General features: G+C 39.3%; 2 protein-coding genes across 3 annotated transcripts in view; both read left to right on the forward strand.

Annotated features, from left to right (window-relative positions):
• The first annotated feature begins 11006 nt into the window (after positions 1-11006).
• Positions 11007-17051, forward strand: nars2 (asparaginyl-tRNA synthetase 2, mitochondrial). Its single transcript, XM_055028537.1, has 14 exons — positions 11007-11326; positions 11531-11640; positions 11785-11905; positions 11997-12137; positions 12220-12300; positions 12396-12490; positions 12588-12720; positions 15032-15130; positions 15238-15275; positions 15374-15440; positions 15537-15674; positions 15787-15884; positions 16537-16563; positions 16676-17051. The coding sequence occupies exons 1-14, from the start codon at positions 11159-11161 to the stop codon at positions 16818-16820; spliced, it is 1461 nt and encodes a 486-aa protein (XP_054884512.1). The 5' UTR covers positions 11007-11158; the 3' UTR covers positions 16821-17051.
• Positions 17052-18065: 1014 nt separating this feature from the next.
• The window catches only part of gab2 (GRB2-associated binding protein 2), a 46031-nt gene continuing 41612 nt past the window's right edge, over positions 18066-22484 (forward strand). For both annotated transcript variants that reach the window (XM_055028535.1, XM_055028536.1), the window contains exon 1: positions 18066-18437. In XM_055028535.1, coding sequence (XP_054884510.1) covers positions 18366-18437 — 72 coding nt within the window. In that variant the 5' untranslated portion in view covers positions 18066-18365. The remainder of the gene's footprint in view (positions 18438-22484) is intronic.

Raw genomic sequence — 22484 nt, forward strand, 5'->3', positions numbered from 1 at the left:
CCAAACCATTTAAAAACCTTGTTCACCCCCTCGCCTGTGGGGGCGCTGTACCAAGAACCACTCCAGGAAATGACACAAAGATCTCTGCAGAGGAACATCATTCCAATGAAAAATTGATCGTTTTCATTGGATTTTTTTTCTTTTGTTTTTGGCAAAAGCTGCATCCTACATGCTTCGTCAGGATGAGAGACCACTGTGAAGTTAAAATTTAGTGCAATCTGTTGGATTAATGTTTCACCACTGCTGCTTGCAGCAAGAATATTTGGGGTTTGAATCCTTACCCAAGATGTATCAACATTGAGTGTGTTTGGTCTCCCCAGACATGCACATGTTTCTCTCACAGCCCTAAAACATTACTGTGAGATTAGTTGGTGTCCCTACAGTTCTTTTAGGTGTTACTGTATGCATGCGTGTGTGTGTGTGTGTGTTCTCTTTGGATTTACTGGTGACCTGTTCAGTGTGTAGCCCACCTCTCACACAATTTCATGGGAGATCGGTACCAGCCCCCCGGAGGCCCTGCAAGGATGAGCAGGTAAAGAAAATGGATGGATGTGAAATAACTTTACATAATTGGACTTTGTGTTATTGGATCTATATCTCAGCATTGCAATGGGACTTAATTGAATTCCATAAAACTAGATATGAACTACAACTGTTTGTCTTTCAAAGTGCCTTCAGGTGAAATGCATTGTGTGAACTGGTCCTGTATGTCGACACTTAACCAGGCAGAATTGAGAAATAATTCTCAATGAGCATTTATGTGTCCTTTTTTGTGCTTGATCAGTTTTTGTATCTTATTTGTGCTCAAATTTGCATTTCCAGGTGAGAGCGCGGCTGCTGCAGTGTGGTGAGTGGGCGGTGAGGCATTTGTCACTATATCTTCCTGATTTTGTACATAATGAGTCATAGCCCGTCTTTTCACTGATCAGAACACGGTTTAAAGAGTGAAAATATGTAATTATTGAGCAACTTGTATTACTTCTTACCCTTGCGGGGGGTTCTGTTTCCTTGAGCAAGAATCTCGGAGCGGGCCTTTCACTGTGGAGCTCTCAGCTTCTATCTGTGGCCGCCTGATTTCTCTCCAGGTTCTCCAGCTTTCTCACAAAGTCCAAAAACATGTAAGCTAAGTTAATTGGGTATTCTGAAGAGTGTGAGTGTGCATGGCTGCGTGACTCTGTGTTGGACCGACAGCACGTCCCGGGTGTTCTTCACCTCTCTGAGCAGGATAAAGAGGGTACAGAACAGGAGTGAGTCAGATTTTTGGCAGTACTATCGCTGAGTTGCATTTTATTGTTCCAGCCTTTCTGAGCTGCACTTCCCTCCTTTTTGCTGTCAGTTGTCGTCATCCTGCTGTTCCTATTGCCTGCACCTGCATGCATGTCATATGTTAGCATTTTGTTTTCATTCTGCCATGAGAAACTGTCACCACAGGTATATTTTTTTGTATTTGTGAATAGATTTTAACACAATGCACATTTTTTATGGCAATGCTTTAGCTGTGTGTGTCTAGCATTGAGGCATGTGTCTTTTTACGGTGTCTTCGGAAGTATTAGCCCTGTTTATATGTTATATTTCTTGTTTAAATTTACTTTAAATTCTACATAGCATTTTGCAAGTGGGTAAACCATATGGAGCTCTGCCTCTGGCGTCTTGCCAGGCAGTAAAGTGGGACTCAAGAACCCGAGAAGGTTACAAGACACTAACTAGGGGGTTGACAAATGATTTTTAGAATCACACTGAAGTAACCCCTTAAGCGTATGGAGGACCAAAATAGAAAAAAACTAAATTAATGACTATATCATAAGATGAATATATACAGAGTGACATCCTCTAATTATTTGTATTTTTGGGGGGTGTCCAAGTCACCAGTAGTGGGTCGACACTCTTTGGGTCCTTATTTTTCAGCAGGCCACTGGCTGAAACATTTGGGAACCTTTAGGTGAAACATGCTTAGATGAGCCCCAAATAACAGCGTTTAGCCTCCATTCGAAGAGTCATATCATTATATGAGTGTCATATCATTTTGAAGAATTATCTCCACAGTGTTGCATGGTGTTGGCAGTATTATGCTGAGGCGATGGGTTTTTTTTTCTGTAGCAGGAAAAGGAAAGTTGATTAAAAGTGATTTGACTTGAAATATGCTGCATAGTCTCACCAACACCAATTTGCAAAAAGAACGGGCAAAATATAGTTGCATGCCACACTTTTCAGATTATTGTTTGTTTTGAGAAGCAACAATGTGTATGGTTTTCCCTTAATGTCACAATTTTGCGCCATGGATGGATGGATGGATCAGTCACTTAATAAGTGAAAGAAGCAGATGATGATTCTTCATTTGGATTAGAAGATAATAAGCCACTAATTTGTTGAGTTTTTGAAAAACATAAATATTATCTTTTGTCACCAAAGTATTGATGAGGCACTATTGCACTCTGTGGAAAAATACTTTTTTTTTTTTGCTTTACATAATCAACCAGAAAAAAGATCAGAATTAGACCTAAAATAGATTTTGTCCTAATCGCCTCTGTCACATGCAGCTGACACACAACTGCTATTAGGAAAACTAAATGTCACACAGACTTCAGTGTAATTATAGGTCCTAATTTATTTATTTATTTATTGTTTTTTTGCAAGCACAAAACAAAGTTGTTTTGAAGGGGGGATAAAATAATGAAAGGGAAAAAAAACAGCAGAGTTTGTTCCCTTTGACCTCTCCGTGTCTGCTGAGTTGGATTTTCAGTTTCAAGTGAAAAGCCTGAAGTCAGTCTGACAGAATTATTTCGGTTACAGAACCTTTGGGCTCAGTATGAACAGTGTTATGTAGATCTGCCTGAGGGAATTTATTTTTACACTGGGCATTCGGCATCTTGTAAACCCTTCAAACACCCCCCTCCCAAGCTCTCTTCCTTACGCAGGGCATGAAAACACAATGGCTTTTGCAGCCGAGAAACATGTTTGTAGCCGGAGGTTTTTATATTTGCAGCCTCTTTGAAAAATGAATTTTGAACGCTGGCATTATGTGACACATAGAACATCTTGCCACCAACAATATTTTTTTTCTGTGCAGTGCTGTTCTGCATTTTATGACCAAAAGTTCACTTGCAAGAAACATCAGATCTTCGCTTTTTTATCTTTATTGTAATATATGTAGATTCCGTAGGTCAGATGTTTTCATGTGTTTCTGGTTTTTATAGTGTGGTATTTTCTGGATTCTAAGTTGCATTTGAGTAAAAGTCGCGGGACCGGCCAGCCTATTAAAGAAGTGTAGCTTATAGCCTTGAAAGTATAGTAAATTTAATGACATATTTGAGCCACTTGTTTTCTAGGATGGAATAATTAGAAAAGAAGCCACTTTATTATGTTTTAATGAAAGGAAATTGAATTTATTTGGAAGTTTATTCATCAACCACCACTAATATTTGGCTAAATATAACTAAATCTGAGCATATGGTTCTAGATCCAAACATTACTCTTGTCTCTGTGACCATAACGCTCACTTTTAGTTTCTGTGAAACTTTTCTCCAGAAGACATTTGGCTCCTCCATGTCAGCAGCTGCTAGCATCACTTTTTTTTGGTCTGGAGCATCGGCTTGTTTTTTTTTTTTTTAGCTATTTTTTCATTTAATTTGATTGTAATTCAGTAATTAGTTTGATTTGATCTTTCACTTATTAAAAGATAGTTAGGTCGTATGTTGATAGTTAGAGAAAGAAGCTATTTATGGGATATTTAATTATTAAATCCTAAAACTTATTTGGAAATAAGTGTGTTGGTGACCCTTTCTTTGCTGTGTGAAGAGTCTCTTCTGTCCAGTTGAATGAAATCATTCATTCCTTCACAAGTTTGACTATTATATATGTAAACCCCTATCAATACTGCATATAGTGTCAATATTTCTGAGATGTTCCTGTGTAATCCCACAAATTATTGACTAAATTTGAACTGCTTGGTATACAGTATTGCTGTCAGAACAATGACAGATGGTGTCGTCTTCTTGAAAAGTAAATGCAAAACAGCAGCTTGAAAGCCAACTCTGGAAGAAGATGAAAATATAAATGCTGGATGTCAGAAAGCCTAATTTGTTGCGGCCAAAGTTTTTCTCAATGCACAACGCCAGTGCTTTTTATCGAAACAGAACAAGGAGAAATGCAGCTTGTGTGCCGAGCTGGAGGTTACTCTGCCTGTGTTTCGCTTTATCAGATAGATAATGATGATATTTCAGTATGTTTGTTGTTCCTCAACAGCAGCACTTGAATGGGAATTGGATACATGAATAAATAAGATGTAAAGTCCAAAGCTGCAGGAAGAAGCATTATGTCATGGTTAGTCAAGTTTTTATATGTTCTCTTCTGGTTGTTTTTTCATTTGGTGATGCGTTGGTCATTCTTTAGAGAAAGGGAAAAGAAAACGACGCCCCCTCTGTAATAGCGAGCAGTTAATGTGATTTGCCGGCTCCCTTAACTTTGATGGATAGTTCACACAGGACCTAACTGCTATAATTATAAACAACATATGGGCTCACTCCATTGTTTTTTGTAAATCCACTGAAAAATAGAAAATAGTTTGCTTGAATACCCGCATTTACAGAATGATGCAGTGAGCGCGACTCGGAAAGCCCACATGGAAGCCCAAGACATTGCCACTCATTGTTTTGCTAATTAGAGGGTAGCTGCTGTGTCTGGAGAAACTCAAGTAATTAGTCATCGATTTATGATTGGATGTATGCTGCATTTCTGAGAGAAGGAGACTGGCTGCTATTTTGATCTGCTGAAATACATGTTGCCACATCTCCAGAGCAGGACTGCAGGACAAAGACTTGCTCCGACGCCCATCATCTGATTTCAAACAGCCACTGGCAAAGACATGAAGCTGCTCTAGGTGTTTCACATAATTTACTCACGCTCCCTGACCTTTGTGATTAAACGTCCATCCGGTACAGGACACACTTACGGGAGAGGAGCTGATGTCAAACTAGACTGTGCATTTCATCGCGTGTCGACTCTAATAACCTATTCCTGCAATCAAAAGCAATATCGTTTTGCTCACAGCAATGGAGCCAGTTATTGTTCACTTATTGTCAGGTTCTCTGAGCTCCAGTGGGAGTGGGGATGAATTAAATGTATATGCGGAGGACAGGCATCCTCTGTGACTGGGCTGTGGACCAATGCCCCCACATGAGCAGCAGGAAAATGTTCTCTGTGCTCGTTTGGAGTTGTCTGCCGGTAAGTTGTTGATCATTTTACTGGTGGTACTCTCAAAACAGGGCACTGTGTTTGGCCTGGAAAACAAAGTGCTCGTTGAACGAAAAGCCACTCAGTGTGGAGTGCAGAATGTGGCCAAAAGGCCTCCGGTTTAGCAGTAAATGTCAAACAATTGTGTGCTACAGATTGTGAAATTGTTGCACAACAGGGACAAATTGAGCAATGTATTGGAGAAGAGGAATTCATGGAGTTCCTCAGATGGGTTAAAAGGTTTTCCTGCTTGAAGTTTTCTGGCTATCCTACTGTTATTATGGAGATTAGAAACCATACAGAATGGTTTAAACCCTCTCATCATCAGAAGAATGGCACATTATTCTGGGACGTCAATTTTACTTGAGCCATTTTATTTTCTGGATGAAAAAAACCCATACAATTTCAATGATTTCCAGATTTTTTAATTTTTTTCTAATCTACAGGTAAAAAAGTCTTTATCCAAAAGACCAGAGGTGAGTACAGCTAACTAAAAAGATGAACAATGAACCTAAAAAAATAATCATAAACATTAGTTCTGCTAATGCCACGGCACTAAACCAAGGTATTTAGAGGAAGCTAATGCTAAAGAGCTAACTTTAATACAAATGATATTTGCCCTTGAAAGACTACAGGCATTAAATTACATGTTCCATAATGCTCTTGGATATTGCAGTAATTTATATATCTCTGACCTATACACTATTCAGAATGTGATATTTTTAAAAGCCTATTCTTGTGGACTGTCTTAAGATTTTAGATATGAAAAACAACAGATCATAAATGTTCAACCAAATGGAATCTTCCTCTGAAAAATCTGACTGAAAGTATGTCATTTTTTTATATTTAATCAATGATCAAGTACCAACATGTTACTTTCCTCTTAAATTGTGTCAGCTCAACTGAAGCTGACATATTAAAATGAGCCTAACTTTTAATATTTAACTGTACTCACATTACCATAATAAATCTACAACTATTGCTGGAGGAAGAGGAATAATTCATTAGGTGTTTTTAAAAAAAATACTTTTCACCTCAAGTTTTAATTAGAATGAAAATAGACCCCCATAACTAGAATCTATAATTGTGCTAATTGTTTTATTAACAAAGCTTATGGAAATAAGCCCAAAACTGCTTTCCGAGGAGCCATGTTGCTGTTTAAAACTCAGATAATATGGAGAATAAATAGTTTAATTTTCCCATAACCTGTGTTTTTACAGCAGACAGGAAGATAACACTGAGCGATGAGATACAATACACTAATATTACCTCAGCTTTTTTATTCCTCCTCATCTATTCTCAGCCATCTCAGGAGAGTCTTGTCTTTGACTGCTTCCACTGAAAGAAAAGGTTTCAGTGCAGAACTGATAGCCCACTTTTAGAGGGGTTGTAAATACTCCTAATGGCAGATATATTCTGTCAGCCCTTCTGTCTCATATCTGCATCATGGGAATTTTCTTAAGGTATAAAAAAATCTCCCAGTTCCATCAGTGTTCAGGAGTCAAAACACACAACCCTGGCTGTTGCTTCCAAGAATAATGATAAGGTGTGGCGTTCTTGAATGTTGGGCACTGATATGCCATTCGACTCCGTTCACTTACAGGAGGCCTTACAGTAAGCAAAGCAGTCATGTGACACTCGAGATAAGAACAGTGGTTTGATTAAAGACGCAGCTACAGCGCGCTTCATCTCCAAGCACCTTCTGAGATACAATCATGTGGTGCTTTGACAGCATAATCCTACTCAATTTATCAGTAATTCCTCAAACTTCATCAATGTAAGGGTTTTCATTTTTAAAGACAGGCTTAACAAAACGCTTTCAGGACAATGTAAACCTGAGATTAGTAAGACTACATCCCTGTTTTTAGTTTTTATTTGGGTCATTTTTAATCTTTCTTATCATAAATACTTACACATGGCTTAAAAAGCACAAAAAGCATAAAACTTGATTCTTAGTAGAACAGTCAAACTGGAATCTACAAAAAGGATTGCAATTTAGAAAATTAAAGTCAATGCATTGATCATGCACAGGTTTGTTTGCGTCTGTAATGTAATATTTCACCAAAACCCATGGCTTTTTGTTCTTGTAGTTACATGACCTATATGTTTCAAATAACTCAAAAGACAAACCTTTGGACACATGAATACGAAAACGCTACTAATAGGGTATTTCATTCATAAAAGTTGAAGTGAAATAATTCAATGCTGTTGGTACATCAAAAATATCACTCAATGAGGACTGATGGCATTGTTTCTAAGAGCAGAGAACGTTGCGCACCGGTGATAATAGATATTCTGTGTCAGCCTGAGACTTTGAGGCCGGTCCATTAGAGACAAACCTACGCAAACAGCACTGAGGTAGTAACTGAGGAGTGCTGGGAGAAGCACTGTAGCAGCCCAAATCTCTTTTAGAAAGGGTTATTAGTTCCTTTTGATTTGTGTTTGGCCGCCTGTCACCCAAACCCATTCCCTGATATCACATCACTATAATGGTCTAATCAGCACTTAACGAGCCGTGTTACATAAAATCAATGCGGCCTTCCATTTGTGAATGCAGAATATTTGGAGGAGCTGATGAAGCCTCGTGGCGGGCGGTGCAGTCGATAGAGCTCTGCAGTCGTTGGACGGGCGGGCCGGCAGAGAGCAGAGGGTGCACTTACTCTCCGAGTTCTGTTGTCTTCCTGAGATCCAAGCTTTTACAGCAAAATCCTTTGTTTTGCTGACTCATCTTATATTGATTTTTGCAAGTTGTTAAGACCAAATAAGGTTGTCAGGCCACTGCCAAACAACTCTTCCACAGAGGCATCTAAATACAAGCTACTGGTGTTAAAGCCCTCTTCCTGATCTGTTATAAACTGGGGGGAAAGGAATCTACTTTAGGGGTTTTATTCCTCTGACGTGCAACAATCCTGTACACAGCTTTCCACATTCTTTCATGCATGCATCGCCTTGTGCTTTCTGTGGAAAGATATGAGTGTGGTGTGACGTGCCATCAGGCATTTCTTCCATATGCCAAGCCTGCAGAAGAAGTGAAAATTGCAAATCAAGTCAGCGAAACACAAAGGGTCCCCCTGTCTCCTTGTTCCTTGTTCGTTGGTTGAGAACAGCTCTGGGTGAAATCGGAGGTGACTGTTGCGCTGGACAGTCTGCTGCTGACCGGAGCCAGCAGGCCCTTCACATTATTCTTAGTGGAACTGGAGAGAGAACATAACAATGCCAGCTTGTTTTCATTTCAGAAGACCTTGGAGCAGCAAATGAATAATATATTGGAGGCAACTCGAGGGTAAATGAATAAATATGCAGTTGGTGGGGATTTGGTGAGGTATTTGGAAATCTCATGGAGCTTCAGCACCTCCTTGTGGGAGAGTGAGAGATTGCGCATGAAGACACTGGGGACAGCAGTTTTTCTTATTCACCCAGTTTAATAAATTAATGAATGTATAATTTCCACTTTATTTTAGGCTGTGAATATTAGTCGTTTTTAAGCACCTTCAGAGGTCAGCACCCTCTCTATTAATCAGTAAATGTCCCCATTTATGTTAAGATGAGAAAGCGTGCTTAATGGCTCTATCCATGCTGGAGATAATTAATATCAATGACTTTGCAGACTTTTTAAATGGATCTTGTTGGGTTTAATGGTGATATTTCATAAGCAGCCAGAGGTGAAGGAACCTGGCTTTCTGTATGCTGGCAGAGCCAATGGTAGGGGGGTCTCCAGTGCTGACAGGCGAGACCAGGTGAATAATTGTCTAGGCATCTTATTATATTGCTGGCATGATCTGATTTACTCCAGTGGCAAATGGTGGGAAGAGACCCTGGTGTCGTGGAGGGGACTGAATTAACGAGGTTTACGCACAAATGAACCCCGTACTGACGGCAGATACATCATGCAAGATGGAGAATTTCCATGAGGCTGTAATGACTTCTCTTACTTCATTTCAAAATCAATCCACCAGTGTATCGGCAAAATGATGAAAATACAGTGTGTTTCACAGCTCATTCTACATTATAAACCTCATTTGGGAGATTTTGTTCAGTCCAGGATCAAACTTGAATCTGATCCAGAACTTTTTCTGTAACAGTGAATGTTGGATTGTATATTTGGGTTAAATTTTTTACCCAGAAGATCGATTTAAAGCGACACGTGGTAAGACTCCCAAAGATTGTGTTGAAAAAATTAACAGCCTGCACTGCTTAACACTTAATAAAGAGTGGTGGTTAAATTCTGAATAACATAGAGTCCAATAAAAGATGAAGTTAATAACCTTATAATGCCTAGTAAAAATTTTGACAGTTGAAAATGGACATTGAGAATTATTGACATTTTGTGAAGGTTGAACATTAGTTGCTTTCATTTATGCCAGCTATTTAGCAGGTCAATGGCTAATGTACAAAGATGTGCTCTGCTGTGAAATTAAGGTGTTAACAAAACCCACTAACATTATCATGATTGTTCATAAAAAGACCTAACAAAAACTGGCAACTCAAGAAGTTCAACTACAGCGGCGTCATTTTCTATGTAGCTGTGTTCCAGTCTGTGGATGAACGTCTGTCCACAAAACAGAACAGGGCCAGACTGCAATGAACAATTAGATCTGGAGAGAAGATCATCAGAGCTGACCTGCCCTCCATCCATGACTTGTACAGGTCAAGGGTCAGGGAAAGGGAAACTAACATTTCCGCGCAGCCAACACACCCAGGACTCAGGCTGTTTAAACGTTGACTTTCTGGTCAGCGCTACAGAGTACTATTTGCACAAACCAGCCGTCACAGAGACAGTTTCTTTACCAGGCTGTCTCTCTGATAAATACAGTACAGTGAACACCTTACAGCCAGACAAGTCAGCGACTCTGCTGTGAAATAAAACTTACACTGACATCAAATCTTCTTTTTTCCTTCTTATCATATTAAAGATGACTGCAAATAAATGTATGTACTGGTAATTTGTTCTTGTTTTATTTCCTCTAAAGTTTATACAATTTCTACTTCATGTCTGCACTATGTGAACAATTGCAATCTGTGGTCACATTCATTGTTTGTCCATTTAATCCTGGCCAATAAAGTCAATGGCAGCCATGTAGAAAATAACTGGTCATAAACCCAATGAAGATGAGATATTTCACAGCAATGCACAGAGAATAACTGCAGAATTATAGCTGTAGCCAAAATTCTGCGTCTGTATTATCGGAACATAAGTTGAGTACATAATCCTGAGCAGTTTGGCAGTTTACAGAAAAGCCCAGAAGGAGCCTCATCATTCTCCACTGACGTCCATTTTGAAATAAACCTACAACCAACCTAGTTGTGTTAAATCATCCCAAATCTGGATCTGTCAATTTGAACCAAGGATGATTTGCAAAAGTAACCCACAATAAATGGTTTTCAACCTTATTACCTTTACACTCATGTTGATGACTTCAGCAGGACTAATTGTAATGTTTTTTGTTTTCTCTTGCATTTTATCAGTCATATTGTGAGACATTATTCAAAGAAAAAAAAAGTAAAACTTTCTCTTTGTTCTTCTGATGTAAGAAAAAATACAATAAATTTTAATATTGTTCATACTGAACAATGCATCACCTATCAATTAATAATTATATACCAAAAAGTCAGGATACAACACAATATGAATAATTAGAAATATTTAAATAATGAATTGCAATTAAAACAAAGTATTATTAGAAAACTACAACTCCCTGCAAAATTCACAGTGTGGCGAAATCTGATTGGTCTAACCACACTCACGTGACGCATGCGCAGACGTATTGCGACAGACGTAAACAGGAAGTGCTGAGGCAGCGTGAGAGCTGAAAGTCAAGCTGAGGAAAGATATGAACACGAATGATGTTGCCTTGTCTTTGCTCCTACTCTGCTGACATGTTTGGACTGTAGGGCTTCTTTTGTGCGGGAAAGCGCGGGGCCTGCGGGGATGTTTCAGACTGCAGCTAAAACTTTCTCCGCGTCAGCAGTGGCCGCATCAGCTTACCGAAGGGTTTGCTTGGTGGGACGTCGACGCTTCTGTGAGAAGACCTCAACAAAACTCCGAGTGTCCGAAGCGCTTTCTGGAGTTCAGCTGGGAGCAGACGTGAAAGTCCAGGTATCGGTCTCAGGTTCATAACCTTTGGCTTGCTTGTTTCTTTCATTTGTGGGGAAGAAACATACTACCAGAGCGTATGGTTTATTTAAATGTAGATTGCGTTCAAAAGCAGGAGTTTTGTCACTAGTTGTGCTTATAAAATTGATTAGATATTTTTGCCTTTATAGGATGCCTCATAAATAGATTGAATCGTCTTTGTTGCAGGGCTGGGTAAGGTCTGTCAGACCTCAGAAGAACAACATATTTCTCCATGTGAATGACGGAAGCTCCTTGCAATCTCTGCAAATTGTTGCTGATACAAAACTGAATGATCCGTAAGCAATAATTCCAGTATTTACCTCACAGTTCAGCCTAAATGCTTATGCCAACAACCAGCAATCCTTTGTGAATTCGACTTTAAATAAAGCTGTATTATTAGTGTTCCCTTCTCTAATATGTAATTTTTCCTCAAATGACAGGTTGCTTACATTTGGTAGTGCTGTTGAAGTCACTGGTGTTCTTAAGAAAAGTCCTCATCAAAAGCAGCCAGTCGAACTGGAAGCAGAGCGAATCCGTGTAGTCGGAGAATGCAACCCTGTCGTAAGAAGGATCACACCACAGCATCAAAATATGCTTTACATTCTGAGCGACCTTATATTTTACCTGCATCATTTTTTTTCTCTCTCCACAGAATTTTCCATTTAAAATCAAGGAAAGACACAGCCTTGAATACATCCGGCAGCTTCCTCATCTCAGGTGTCGAACGAACGCCTTCAGTTCCCTGCTGAGGATACGAAGTGAGGCCACTGCAGCAATTCATTCATACTTTAAGGTAAGACCCAGGTGCTGGAGGTGTTATTAACTTATTTCAAATCATAGGTCAATATGTTGTTTTTCTTTTTGTTTGGTACCAGAATAATGGATTTGTACAGATTGACACGCCTATTATCACCTCAAATGATTGTGAAGGAGCAGGAGAGCTTTTTCAAATAGAGGTGAGTCTCTAATACAATGGTTTGTTTTATATCTAAAGTTCAGCTCCAATATAAAACAAATGCTTTGAATGATAAAGAATCTGCTTTTACCACAGCCATCAGGTCCAGCCTTTGTGGATGATGATAACTTTTTCTCTGTACCTGCATTTCTGACTGTATCTGGACAGCTTCACCTGGAGGTGATGTCAGGGTGAGCAAAATTTAATGACATATATCGATATGGATAGATAGATGCATGCAAGCCAGTGTATGTTAAAGATTGTGTGCTGTTGTTTTTATGACTGCAGGGCTTTTTCCAGAGTCTACACCTTCGGGCCAACGTTTCGAGCAGAAAACTCCCAAAGCAGACGCCACCTGGCCGAGTTTTTTATGGTCGAAGCAGAGATCTCCTTCACCGAGTCCTTAGAGGATCTCACCAAGGTATTCTGTTACTCCCATCAAAATCAAATGATTTATTTTTCAAGTAGACTTGTATGTTAAGAGATTTATTCTTCAGAATCTACTGTGGTGACCAAAGTGTCAACAAAGCACTACATAATGTGCAGGAAAGCTGTGACCTAGAAAGGTAGAAAAAGAAACCTTTTGCAGATAAAATACCCCCGTTTTTTGGGGGTTTTTTTTCATTTGAACGTAGATAATAATCAGTATATGCCGCTGTAAAACTTTTTGTCTGAAAGTTTCTGCTGAAGCAATTTTAACGTCACAGACAGATTCAAACAGATCACAGTGTGATAAAGATCTTATTGAGCCTGTGTGTGGAAAATGAAGGTTGAGACGGCAGACAAAAATCTGAAAACAGACGTGATTACAGATGTACTTGACCATGTAACAGTGGAAAATAATTAACTTAATCCCTGCTACAGCAGCCACAGAACATGGCAGGGTCTGTGACTTTAAGTGATAAAAACACCCACATTCTTATTTTTATGTAAGTTTACACCAGAGAAATTGTAGCTTTGAATATTTATGACAGAGCTGGGATCTAAAATGTTTTAGGTGTTTTCCTGGTTCAACACAAGTGAATCAAATGTCTGGATTAAATCATGAGAATGTCAGTCAGCTCATTAAGTTTAAATTTATGGAAGGGATGCACCTAAATGCTGCTGTAGCTTGAAAGAACTGGACTAGCCTTCTTCACTTATTTGAAAACTTTTTGTACGTCTTTTGATTTCGATAGATTTGACAGATTAGATATCCTGTATGAACATTAAAATGTGTCCACGTTTCAAACCGCTGACAGATTTCTTCTTTTTTGATGCAATGAAATAGTTTGGATCATCAATCAATCCCACATAGATAAACCTGACTAGACATAACTTGCACATTTTGAAAAATTGAATTTATAAGATAATTAAAAGCTGTTTAAACAAAGCTGACCCATTGTTGAATGATAAATTAAATGTATTAATGCTTCGCTTTCAGATGAAGCTTGATTACTTAGAACAAGCAGTTACTTAAAGTAAACAACATCAGGCAGGTTAAACCAGGGGATCCAAAGCTTCAAAGCCCCAAACAGCATTAGCTTCTGGACAGCGACTCCCTTTGCAGACAAACAAAAATATTGCTACAGAATATGCAAAGAAGCATTTTTATTCTTTTATTCAGCATCAATGCCTCTCATACCTTCTGATTTTAGTTGGCGATGAGTTGCTAGGATTTTATTGCTGTAGTTTTCTCCACAGTGAGGCTGCTGGGCGGCTCCTTCGGTCTTTTTCTTGTCAGCAACTTGTCCGTTTTGTGCCTTGTAAGCTAGTTTGATGAGCAAAGCAGCTTGATACATGTGACTGACAATCAGAAAGATAAACCTGGCAACTAACATTTCAATAAGTTACTTTAAGTTATGTTTTGTCATAGTGACACAAAATGACATTTTGTAATTAAAAAATTATTGTTAAAACTTTTGGAGGCATCCACATCGCCCCCTGATGGCTTCCTATGAGACCGCAACCCCCACTTTGAAACACACTGGGCTTAAAAAATAATACATCACTCCCTGATCTTCAGAAATTCAAATGACAAACGGTGTTATTAATATTTATTAGTTTTATTAATTATAGCTTTAGCTTCCTCTTAAGAGAAAGTCAATTTTTTACTCTGGCTGTTATTTAGAAGTAAGTCTGAAGAATTTGGAAAAATTCTTCCGAATTGAAATTGAAGCAGCTCAGTTTTTTCTCTTGTGCGATAACTCCAATATTGAAGACATTTTCTCTGTGTTTCCTGTGTGGATGTTAGATATTCTTTTCATCTGGCGAGGATCGATGATTGAAACGAGAAAATGATCTCAAAAAGACATTAAAACTACTTTTGCAAGGCTTTCTGGATGCTCAAAGCCCCGATTTCAGCTGGATGAAAAATCCATGAGCTGTGCTTAAAAGCCAGGTTCATTAAAGAAGAAAATATAAATGAAGACTACCAAAGTGTTCAAATATCCAGCTCTGAATTCCCTGAAAGTTGCTTAATTAATCAAACGTAGGTGAATATGTATGTCTATATTTGGAATTTTATGTATGATGTTGACGCAGGTTAAATTAAAGTTGCATTATATTTGAAATTGCATGTTTCATCAATCAAGCATTTGGTTTGTGTCTTCAAACCAACACCCACTGCCTCCTAAGACGAATCAACTAAGTTGGGGTTTAAAAAAAAAAAATTCCCAGTGTGACTTCCAAAGTTATCATTGTTAGCAGCCGCACATGAAAACTTTAATTATTAAACCTGTGCTGCTGTGTAGGTCATGGAGGACGTGTTCAGGTCTGCCACCCAGCGCGTGTTGGCTAGCTGTGCGGCGGACGTGGATTTGTTTCACCGCCATGTGACTCCCGGACACAGGGTGAGTCCTGAAGGACGCTCACAACCTGGATCTTCGCTCCAAACTGTTTGGGCTTTCATTATAGCTTCTGATAACGTTCTGTTTCTGCTGCATTCATGTAACCCAAGGACACAGTAGAGGCCATGCTGAACAAGAGCTTCCCTGTGTGAGTGTTTTTTTTGTTGTTTATGTTAAAGCTGAATCACTGGAAAAAAAATAATGTCAAATCTTCAAGGTTGACTGTGTGATGCTATCTTCTTAAAGGATTAGTTATACCGAGGCAATAGATATCCTACACCGCAGCTCTGAGAAATTTACCTTCCCCACAGATGTAAGTGGGATCATTTATTTATTTTTCCCGCATTTACACAATGTTTGCTGCTCAAGCCACAGATGTCCTCTCTGAACTTTGCTGTTTTTTCTGCAGTGGGGCTGTGACCTTATGACAGAACATGAGAAGTATTTGGTGAAACATTGCGGAAACGTTCCGGTCTTCATCACTGATTATCCATACGACCTGAAGCCGTTTTACGCAAGAGACAATCAGGATCGTCCCAAGCACACAGTAAGAACTGGTTGTATTGTATAGGAATGCAGAGACTTGTCACAGTTTCCTTCTTATCCCAGTTGGGCCATAGCAGTGATTTGCATATCTTAGCTGATTTTTTTGTGCGCAGGCAGCTGCAGTGGACCTCCTTGTGCCAGGAGTTGGAGAGCTCTGCGGGGGCTCGCTAAGAGAGGAGAGGCTGAATCTGCTGATGGCTCGGCTGAAACGGTGAGAATGCACACAGAAGGGAAGGCAGTGATACAGTAAATATTTGGTTTGCATCAATCTACAAAACATTTCATGGATGATTAGAATAACAGATGGCTTATAGGAAGAAATGCTCTGAATTTTGTGCTGTTTGTTGATTGAAAGTTCTTGGAAATATTTAGAGCTGCAGTAGGTAACCTTGATAAACAATATGTTTTTTACATTTGTTAAAAATCAGTCTGTTCTGACAGTTTAGCATGAGACAAATAAACAGTGAAAATATTTAGCTTTTCTGCCTCCTTCCTGTGGTGCTTCTGCCATCTGCAGAAATCCACTACTGCCAGGTAGAAACACCCAATCAATGCCAGGGGGAGGGTCTTGGCGCTGTCAGTCATGCTTACGTATACAATGCAGCTGTGGCTATGCTAACTAGCCTGTGCATTCTCTGCAGTCTCCACTTCAAAAAGTGTGTTGCACATTGGACATTTAAAGAAACACTATATAAGAATGCATAGTGTATAGACTGTTTTTTGCAAAATGAAGAAAAACATTAGTGTCTAACTGTTTTATGTAGCTGTGACTATATAACTATTTGCATGTATAAATGCATTTTTTAGTGCTGATGTTGATTCCTTTGACTTGTTTATTTATGTTATCACTTTCTCTTTTCCAGGGTTGGACTAGAGGATACATACAACTGGTAAAATTAATAAAACAATCAACACATTTGTATTACCAATATATATATATATTTTTTTTAAAAAAAGTGGATGTTATGTGTTTTTTAGTATTTTTTTGTATTTTTGTTGCAGGTATCTGGACTTGAGGCGTTTTGGCTCCGTCCCCCACGGTGGCTTTGGACTGGGATTTGAACGCTATTTGCAGTGCATTCTTGGAGTTGACAACATTAAAGATGTGATTCCTTTCCCAAGATTTTCACATTCTTGCCTCCTATAAACACAACTTTTTTTTTGTCTAAGCTGTTGTATCCATGTAAATGTTTCTGCCATTTATAAAATTTACAATATCAAAGGCATGTGTGTTCATCACTATTTTGTATATTGTATATTTAGATATCTGAGGCTTTCCCAAACTCTCTGAGGTTTACACACCAGCTATGACATTTAAACTCAGGATTTATTTATAAAACATTATTGGGAAGCTTGATTGATACTAGATACTAAGCTTTTTTTTTTCTTTCAACATTGGACAGTATCTTTAAAAAATATATATATGTATGCAACACCTCTACATTTTTTCATATTCTAATATATATTTTTTGAATCACTTCATTTTAGCGTTAGATACGATATGTTTTGGATGTGTCTTATTAAACTTTTATAGCTGTAATAAAATAAAGTAGTGTTGCTGTGAAGTAGAAGGGAAGTGATAAAGTGTTTTCTAAATATTTGACATTTTTAATTGTTTTAAAACAGAACCATCTTTTAAATGTTTGCACAACCTTGACTTTTCCAAGGCTGTTTGTCCACTAACAAGCCTTTTATTTCAATCTTCCACAGAACACCTCCATTCATAATGAAACTGAAAGACTTCTTAAATTTGGCTGCATTGAAGTTTATTTCACGGTATCAGAACGAAGGGGGCTGAATAACTTCTCTATTTTCCCAACTTTTTGTCCATCGGGGGTTTTGTTAGGATTTAATGAAGTGGAAAAGTTGAAAGGGTAACTCTGGGGGAGGGTGAGTGTATTTACAAGCTGCTGTCAACTTTCCACTAGGGGGTGCTTTATCATATTTCATCCAATGACAGGATGCGACATTGTATTCAGTCGGGAGGCTTTGATTATTATTATTATTATTATTATTATATAAAACTATTGTTGTGGGAAGTACTAAGCAACCTTTTAAAAGTAGAATTTTTTTCCACAAAAAGCGTAAAACAGCTTCTTTTTGGGTATAAACGTTTTTGAAAATATGTTTTTTTTTTTTTTTTTTATAAGGTCTGGCTTAAAAATTATTGTTATATTCTCCCACACCATTTAATTATTATTATTATTATTATTATTATTATTATTATTATTATTATTATTATTATTATTATTATTATTTTAATCAAGCAAGCTGTTCCTCCATCCTGTTCATCCCAGCGGCCCATCCCTCTCTCTGTGCGGTGGGCGTGGCTTGAGTCGGGAAAACAAACTGCAGACGCACACATACTTCCTCGCCCCGTAGGAGTTGACTAGTTTCCTCCCCGCGCGGAGCACCGTCACCCGGCCGTGCCTGCTCCCAGACTCCGCTTGGCAGTGGCTTTGAGCGCCTGGGCAGATATTTTTGCGCTGCTCTCCATCTCCCACTTTGTCCCCCCCCCTGCTGTGATTTCAAATGGGGGGAGCGGACTGCAGCACAGAGAGCCGAGAGCCGACAGCAGCGCTTTGAGCAGGCGAGTCCTCATGCATTAGTGGCAGACTGCACTTTGAAAGCAAAAAGAAGCGGAAGAATTAGAAGAAGGAGCAGCAGCAGCCGCGACGCACTTTGGGCAAACATGAGCGGAGGAGAAATCATCTTTCAGGGCTGGCTGAGGAAATCACCCCCGGAGAAAAAGCTCAGGAGATATGTGAGTGAAACTCGCTTCCGCTGGAGTTTCTGTGTTTAGAAGTTTGGCACAGAAGTAACCCAGTTTTTAAATGTTTTGGTTTGTTGCCTCTTTTTGTCAAATTGTGTTTGTATCTCATCTGCATCTCAGATAAGTGGTGTCACACTGGAGCAGGTGCACCTCACTCTGCCTCCTGCTGCACAAAACATCTGTTTATCTTTCAATCACGCTTTAAGCTACAACTGAGGCGATTAATCGTGATGAATCGATTGACGATTGAAATAATCAGCAGCTAATTCAGTAAAAGTTAATCGTTAACTGGAGCAAACAGACTCACATAGGGGACGCTTACAGAAAGGATGGCATATTAAGTCAAAGCTACAAAGAAATACTTTTTTTTACATTTAAAATAAATAAATAAAAAGCAAACAAAACTATTTTGTTGTTGCTAAGTTGTGGCATCAACTGGTTCAAACTGTGCTTAGAAAATCCATTAAACACCTTTTGCTAATCAGTTAATCAAGCAGGAGAAAACAGACCTTTTTACATGTTGATGTTAGAAAAAAAGTGTTAGTTTTAGAAACATCCTTTGCTACAAACAATTATTTGTAGAAAATGATTAAGTTCACAACATTCAGTAACATGCTGTGTAACTGAATTTAAGGTAATGTCATGTGTATTATTATATATAATTAATTGTATTTTTTATGTAATATTGTATATGAAATGTTTAAATGAAACATCTACAGAATATACCCATTTGGGATACAATGATCTTCACAACATTAGCTTTGCGTTTACAAAGTGGCGGTCCTATCATAATTTGGGGGTTAGGCCTGAATAAATCCATACAGCTGTTTGTGATTTGGATGAACGGGCTTTCGGATATGATTTTGCATTATCTGGCTGTGATGAGGTAACGTCTAATCGAGCTGAGATGCGACCGGTTTCTTTCACAGCAACGGTGAAAATTGCACGCGGTTTGATTGTTTTGGGAAGACAAAGCTGCGCCTCCTGTCGGGTGCTGGGCAGGAGAACGGCTGCAAATCAGATAATAGGATTTATGGAGGCAGATAGAACCATAAGACAATCTCCTATAAATACAGCTGTCTGTTGTTTATGTATGGTGTTGCATTACTGCTCTCCCTCTGCTCCCCACCCACCTCCTCCATATTCCCTGCAAGCTGACTTTACCATGATGTCATCTCGATGTGTTTCGTTTGGAAATCCATCCTTGAATGTCTTCAATGCGGCCCACTATCCTGTCATTTCCTCATTGTTTTCCACTTAGAGCTGGAACCATGTTTACACAGAGACCCATGTGGACGGTATGGATTGGCAGCTGCAATAGTAAGAGGAGGGGAAAAACCTGCTTGGTTTCAGAACTTCATATAAACAACAAGAGGGAGGGAAAACTGGCCTGTAGGCAAGAGAGCAGCACTCTGAGGCGTTCTCACCCTGCGTCTCACCCTTGTGAACCAACCCCAAAAACAAAACAAAAAAAACAAGCACACAAACACTGCTTCAGCCAGAAAACAGAGTCATGAGATGGTGTCCAGAGCAGGCAGACTTGTAAATGTGATAATCTGTCTGAAATTCCTTCCACTTAAAGCCATACTATGGACAATCAGGGGTATTTACTCACCAGTATTGCTGTCATCTGACGTAGTTAGTTTAATGCTTGGGATATTTTCGGATGTCTCAAACATTCCAGCCTGGAGGTGTGTTGGGTAGCAAGCTTGATTGGGTTATTATACCGCCAGGAGGAAATGTCAGGAATGTGTTTTTTTTCCCCTTCTACAAAGCTGCTACAGTTTGGAGATTATTTCCTACAGTGGCAACGCTTTTTAATCTATAACAACACCTTCCTTGTCAATATGCAACTCCTTCCTCCTGAGAAAGACTGGACCAGTGTTTGGTATTACGTGTTTAGAGAAACACTCGGTCATTGTATTAAGAACAAGTTGTGTGTGACCTCCGATGATCAAAACATGTAAGTTCAGAGCTGCTGATAGTTCAAAAAAACAAAAAACTGGTTATCACTGCTGCAGGTTGGCTATGCAAATTGCATGCAAAGCAGCAACCCCACTGGTTGCTTCTGGAGAACATGGGCCACAATGTTTCCATACACTCGCACGCTTGCCCTATTCTTGTTAAATGCTGTCTAATTGTTTACAAACCCGATTAGGTCCCCGCGGTGACTCACAACTCTCCAGCATCCCACATGATTGGTATAAACTTGCTGTGTCCCCCCTCGAGCATGTGACAGCAGCACAGGGGACATGTGTAGTCAATTTTCACACACGCCACATTTCCACAGTGCAAGAACAAGAAAAAAAGGAAAACAGTTGTGGTTCGAATGAATCACTTGGTTGAGGTTTATCTCTTTTGATTAATGTTCCAGAGGTGGGTGTTTGTAGTGCTCAGTGGGAGTGGCCTACTTACTTTTTTTTAAATTTATTTTTATTATTATTTTTGAACAATGGCCAGTAAAAACACAGGGAACATGAAAACAACTGAGGGATCGAGGTCTTCTGGCCAGGAGCTCATGCATAGTTCATGTGTGGTCATTTTGCTCCCCCATTAGACACTATTCTTCATTAAAACCCTAATAAATTTGTTTTTATGTAGCTTTGCATAACAGACAACAACAACAGGAGGTTCATGCACTTCACACTTTTTACTGTATTCAGCTTTGTGTTGTGAAACGACAAAATCCTTAGGAGTTTAAGGAACATGCATACTTTCACAAGGCCCTGTAAGTCATCTGAATGAATCATGCAAGTTGTACAGGAATCGTATGCTTTGTGTAATTCTGAAAACGGCTCATGCACTCAGGTCAGTACCGCACTGCTCTGCTTAACTCGCCTGTTGTTGTGTGTGACATTAGAAGCATGTCTGTTCAAATTCACTGCGGCACTGCCACATTCCAGACAGATCATATCGGCAAGGTAATATCTGCTTCTTAGTCTTCATTCTCACTGCTCGTGGTTTCACACGGTTTCAATTTCTTGCCTGGGTTGATGGTGCTCAGGAGAAAGATGAAATGATTGGGGGGGGGATTGTGACTTTTGAAGGCAGGCAGTGCAGAGCGGCAACAGTGGTCTGTGTCCCTCTGTCAGCTGCCGGGTCGACAGTTGTTTTGCAGAGGGGTTTTGGGAAGTCCTTGCCCTCAGAGGTCAGCCCTGAACGCCTCCCAGTTCCTGCTTTGACAGACAACCAGCGTTCACACAGGCATTTTCCTTGTTCCATTTCATCTGGAGGCCTTTTTCCCCATAAGCTGCAAAAATGGCTTGCTTGATGTGACAGCAGTGACTTGCAGCGCTGTGAAAAAGTATGTATCCCCATACAGATTTATTCTGTCTTGCTTTTCTTTTTTCTTTTTACCACCCTCAAATGTTTCAGGCCATGAAGCAAATGTTAACAGCAGACAAAGACAACCAGATTAAATGTAGAAGCAGAAAATAACTCAAATAGCACCTGTCTGACAGCAGGAAGTAGGCAAATCTACTCCAACAAACCATAGCTACGCAAATGAAGTGTTAAACCTCCCCATGAGTGGCCAGTCTACAACAGTCTACATATCAATATGGCCTTGATATGTTAATAACGTCTAAAGCCACACAGACCTCACTTTCCACAGATGAGGTCAGTTTTTATGATTCAACAATAAGGAAGTCAGTTGTTGGAAAATTCTCAGGCCAAAACCACCGTTGACCAACAATATCACAAAGGCATGTCTCGTGTCTCGTGTATATGCTAAGAGAGATGTAGATGGTCCCTAAATTTTTTAAGGAGGTATTTGGTTGACTATCAAATCAGAGCAGGCCAACATGGTGGTGTGATGGTCTGGGGCTTCTTTATGGCTTCAGGGCATGGACAACTTGGTGTAATTTGTGGATCTGAATTCTGCTCTAATAGAAAGTCCTGAAGGACATTGTCCATCCGTCAGTTTTTGACCTTGAGCTCAAGGAGGTTTGGGTTTTGTGACATGGTTTGTAAGAGCAAACGGTTACACACATCCTAATGACTGCCATGGAAGATTCAAATCAATCCTTGAATTCAAAT

The sequence above is a fragment of the Poeciliopsis prolifica genome, unplaced genomic scaffold (genome assembly GCF_027474105.1).
Source record: "Poeciliopsis prolifica strain line A6 unplaced genomic scaffold, Auburn_PproV2 SCAFFOLD004, whole genome shotgun sequence".
In the NCBI taxonomy this organism is placed as follows: domain Eukaryota; kingdom Metazoa; phylum Chordata; class Actinopteri; order Cyprinodontiformes; family Poeciliidae; genus Poeciliopsis; species Poeciliopsis prolifica.

Excerpts from the sequence above, each read along its gene's own strand:
- nars2 (XM_055028537.1), top strand. The coding sequence starts at position 11,159 with ATGTTTCAGACTGCAGCTAAAACTTTCTCCGCGTCAGCAGTGGCCGCA. Across the intron at positions 11,327-11,530 it reads GAGCAGACGTGAAAGTCCAG|GGCTGGGTAAGGTCTGTCAG; the intron begins GTATCGGTCTCA and ends TCTTTGTTGCAG. Across the intron at positions 15,441-15,536 it reads AATTTACCTTCCCCACAGAT|TGGGGCTGTGACCTTATGAC; the intron begins GTAAGTGGGATC and ends TTTTTTCTGCAG.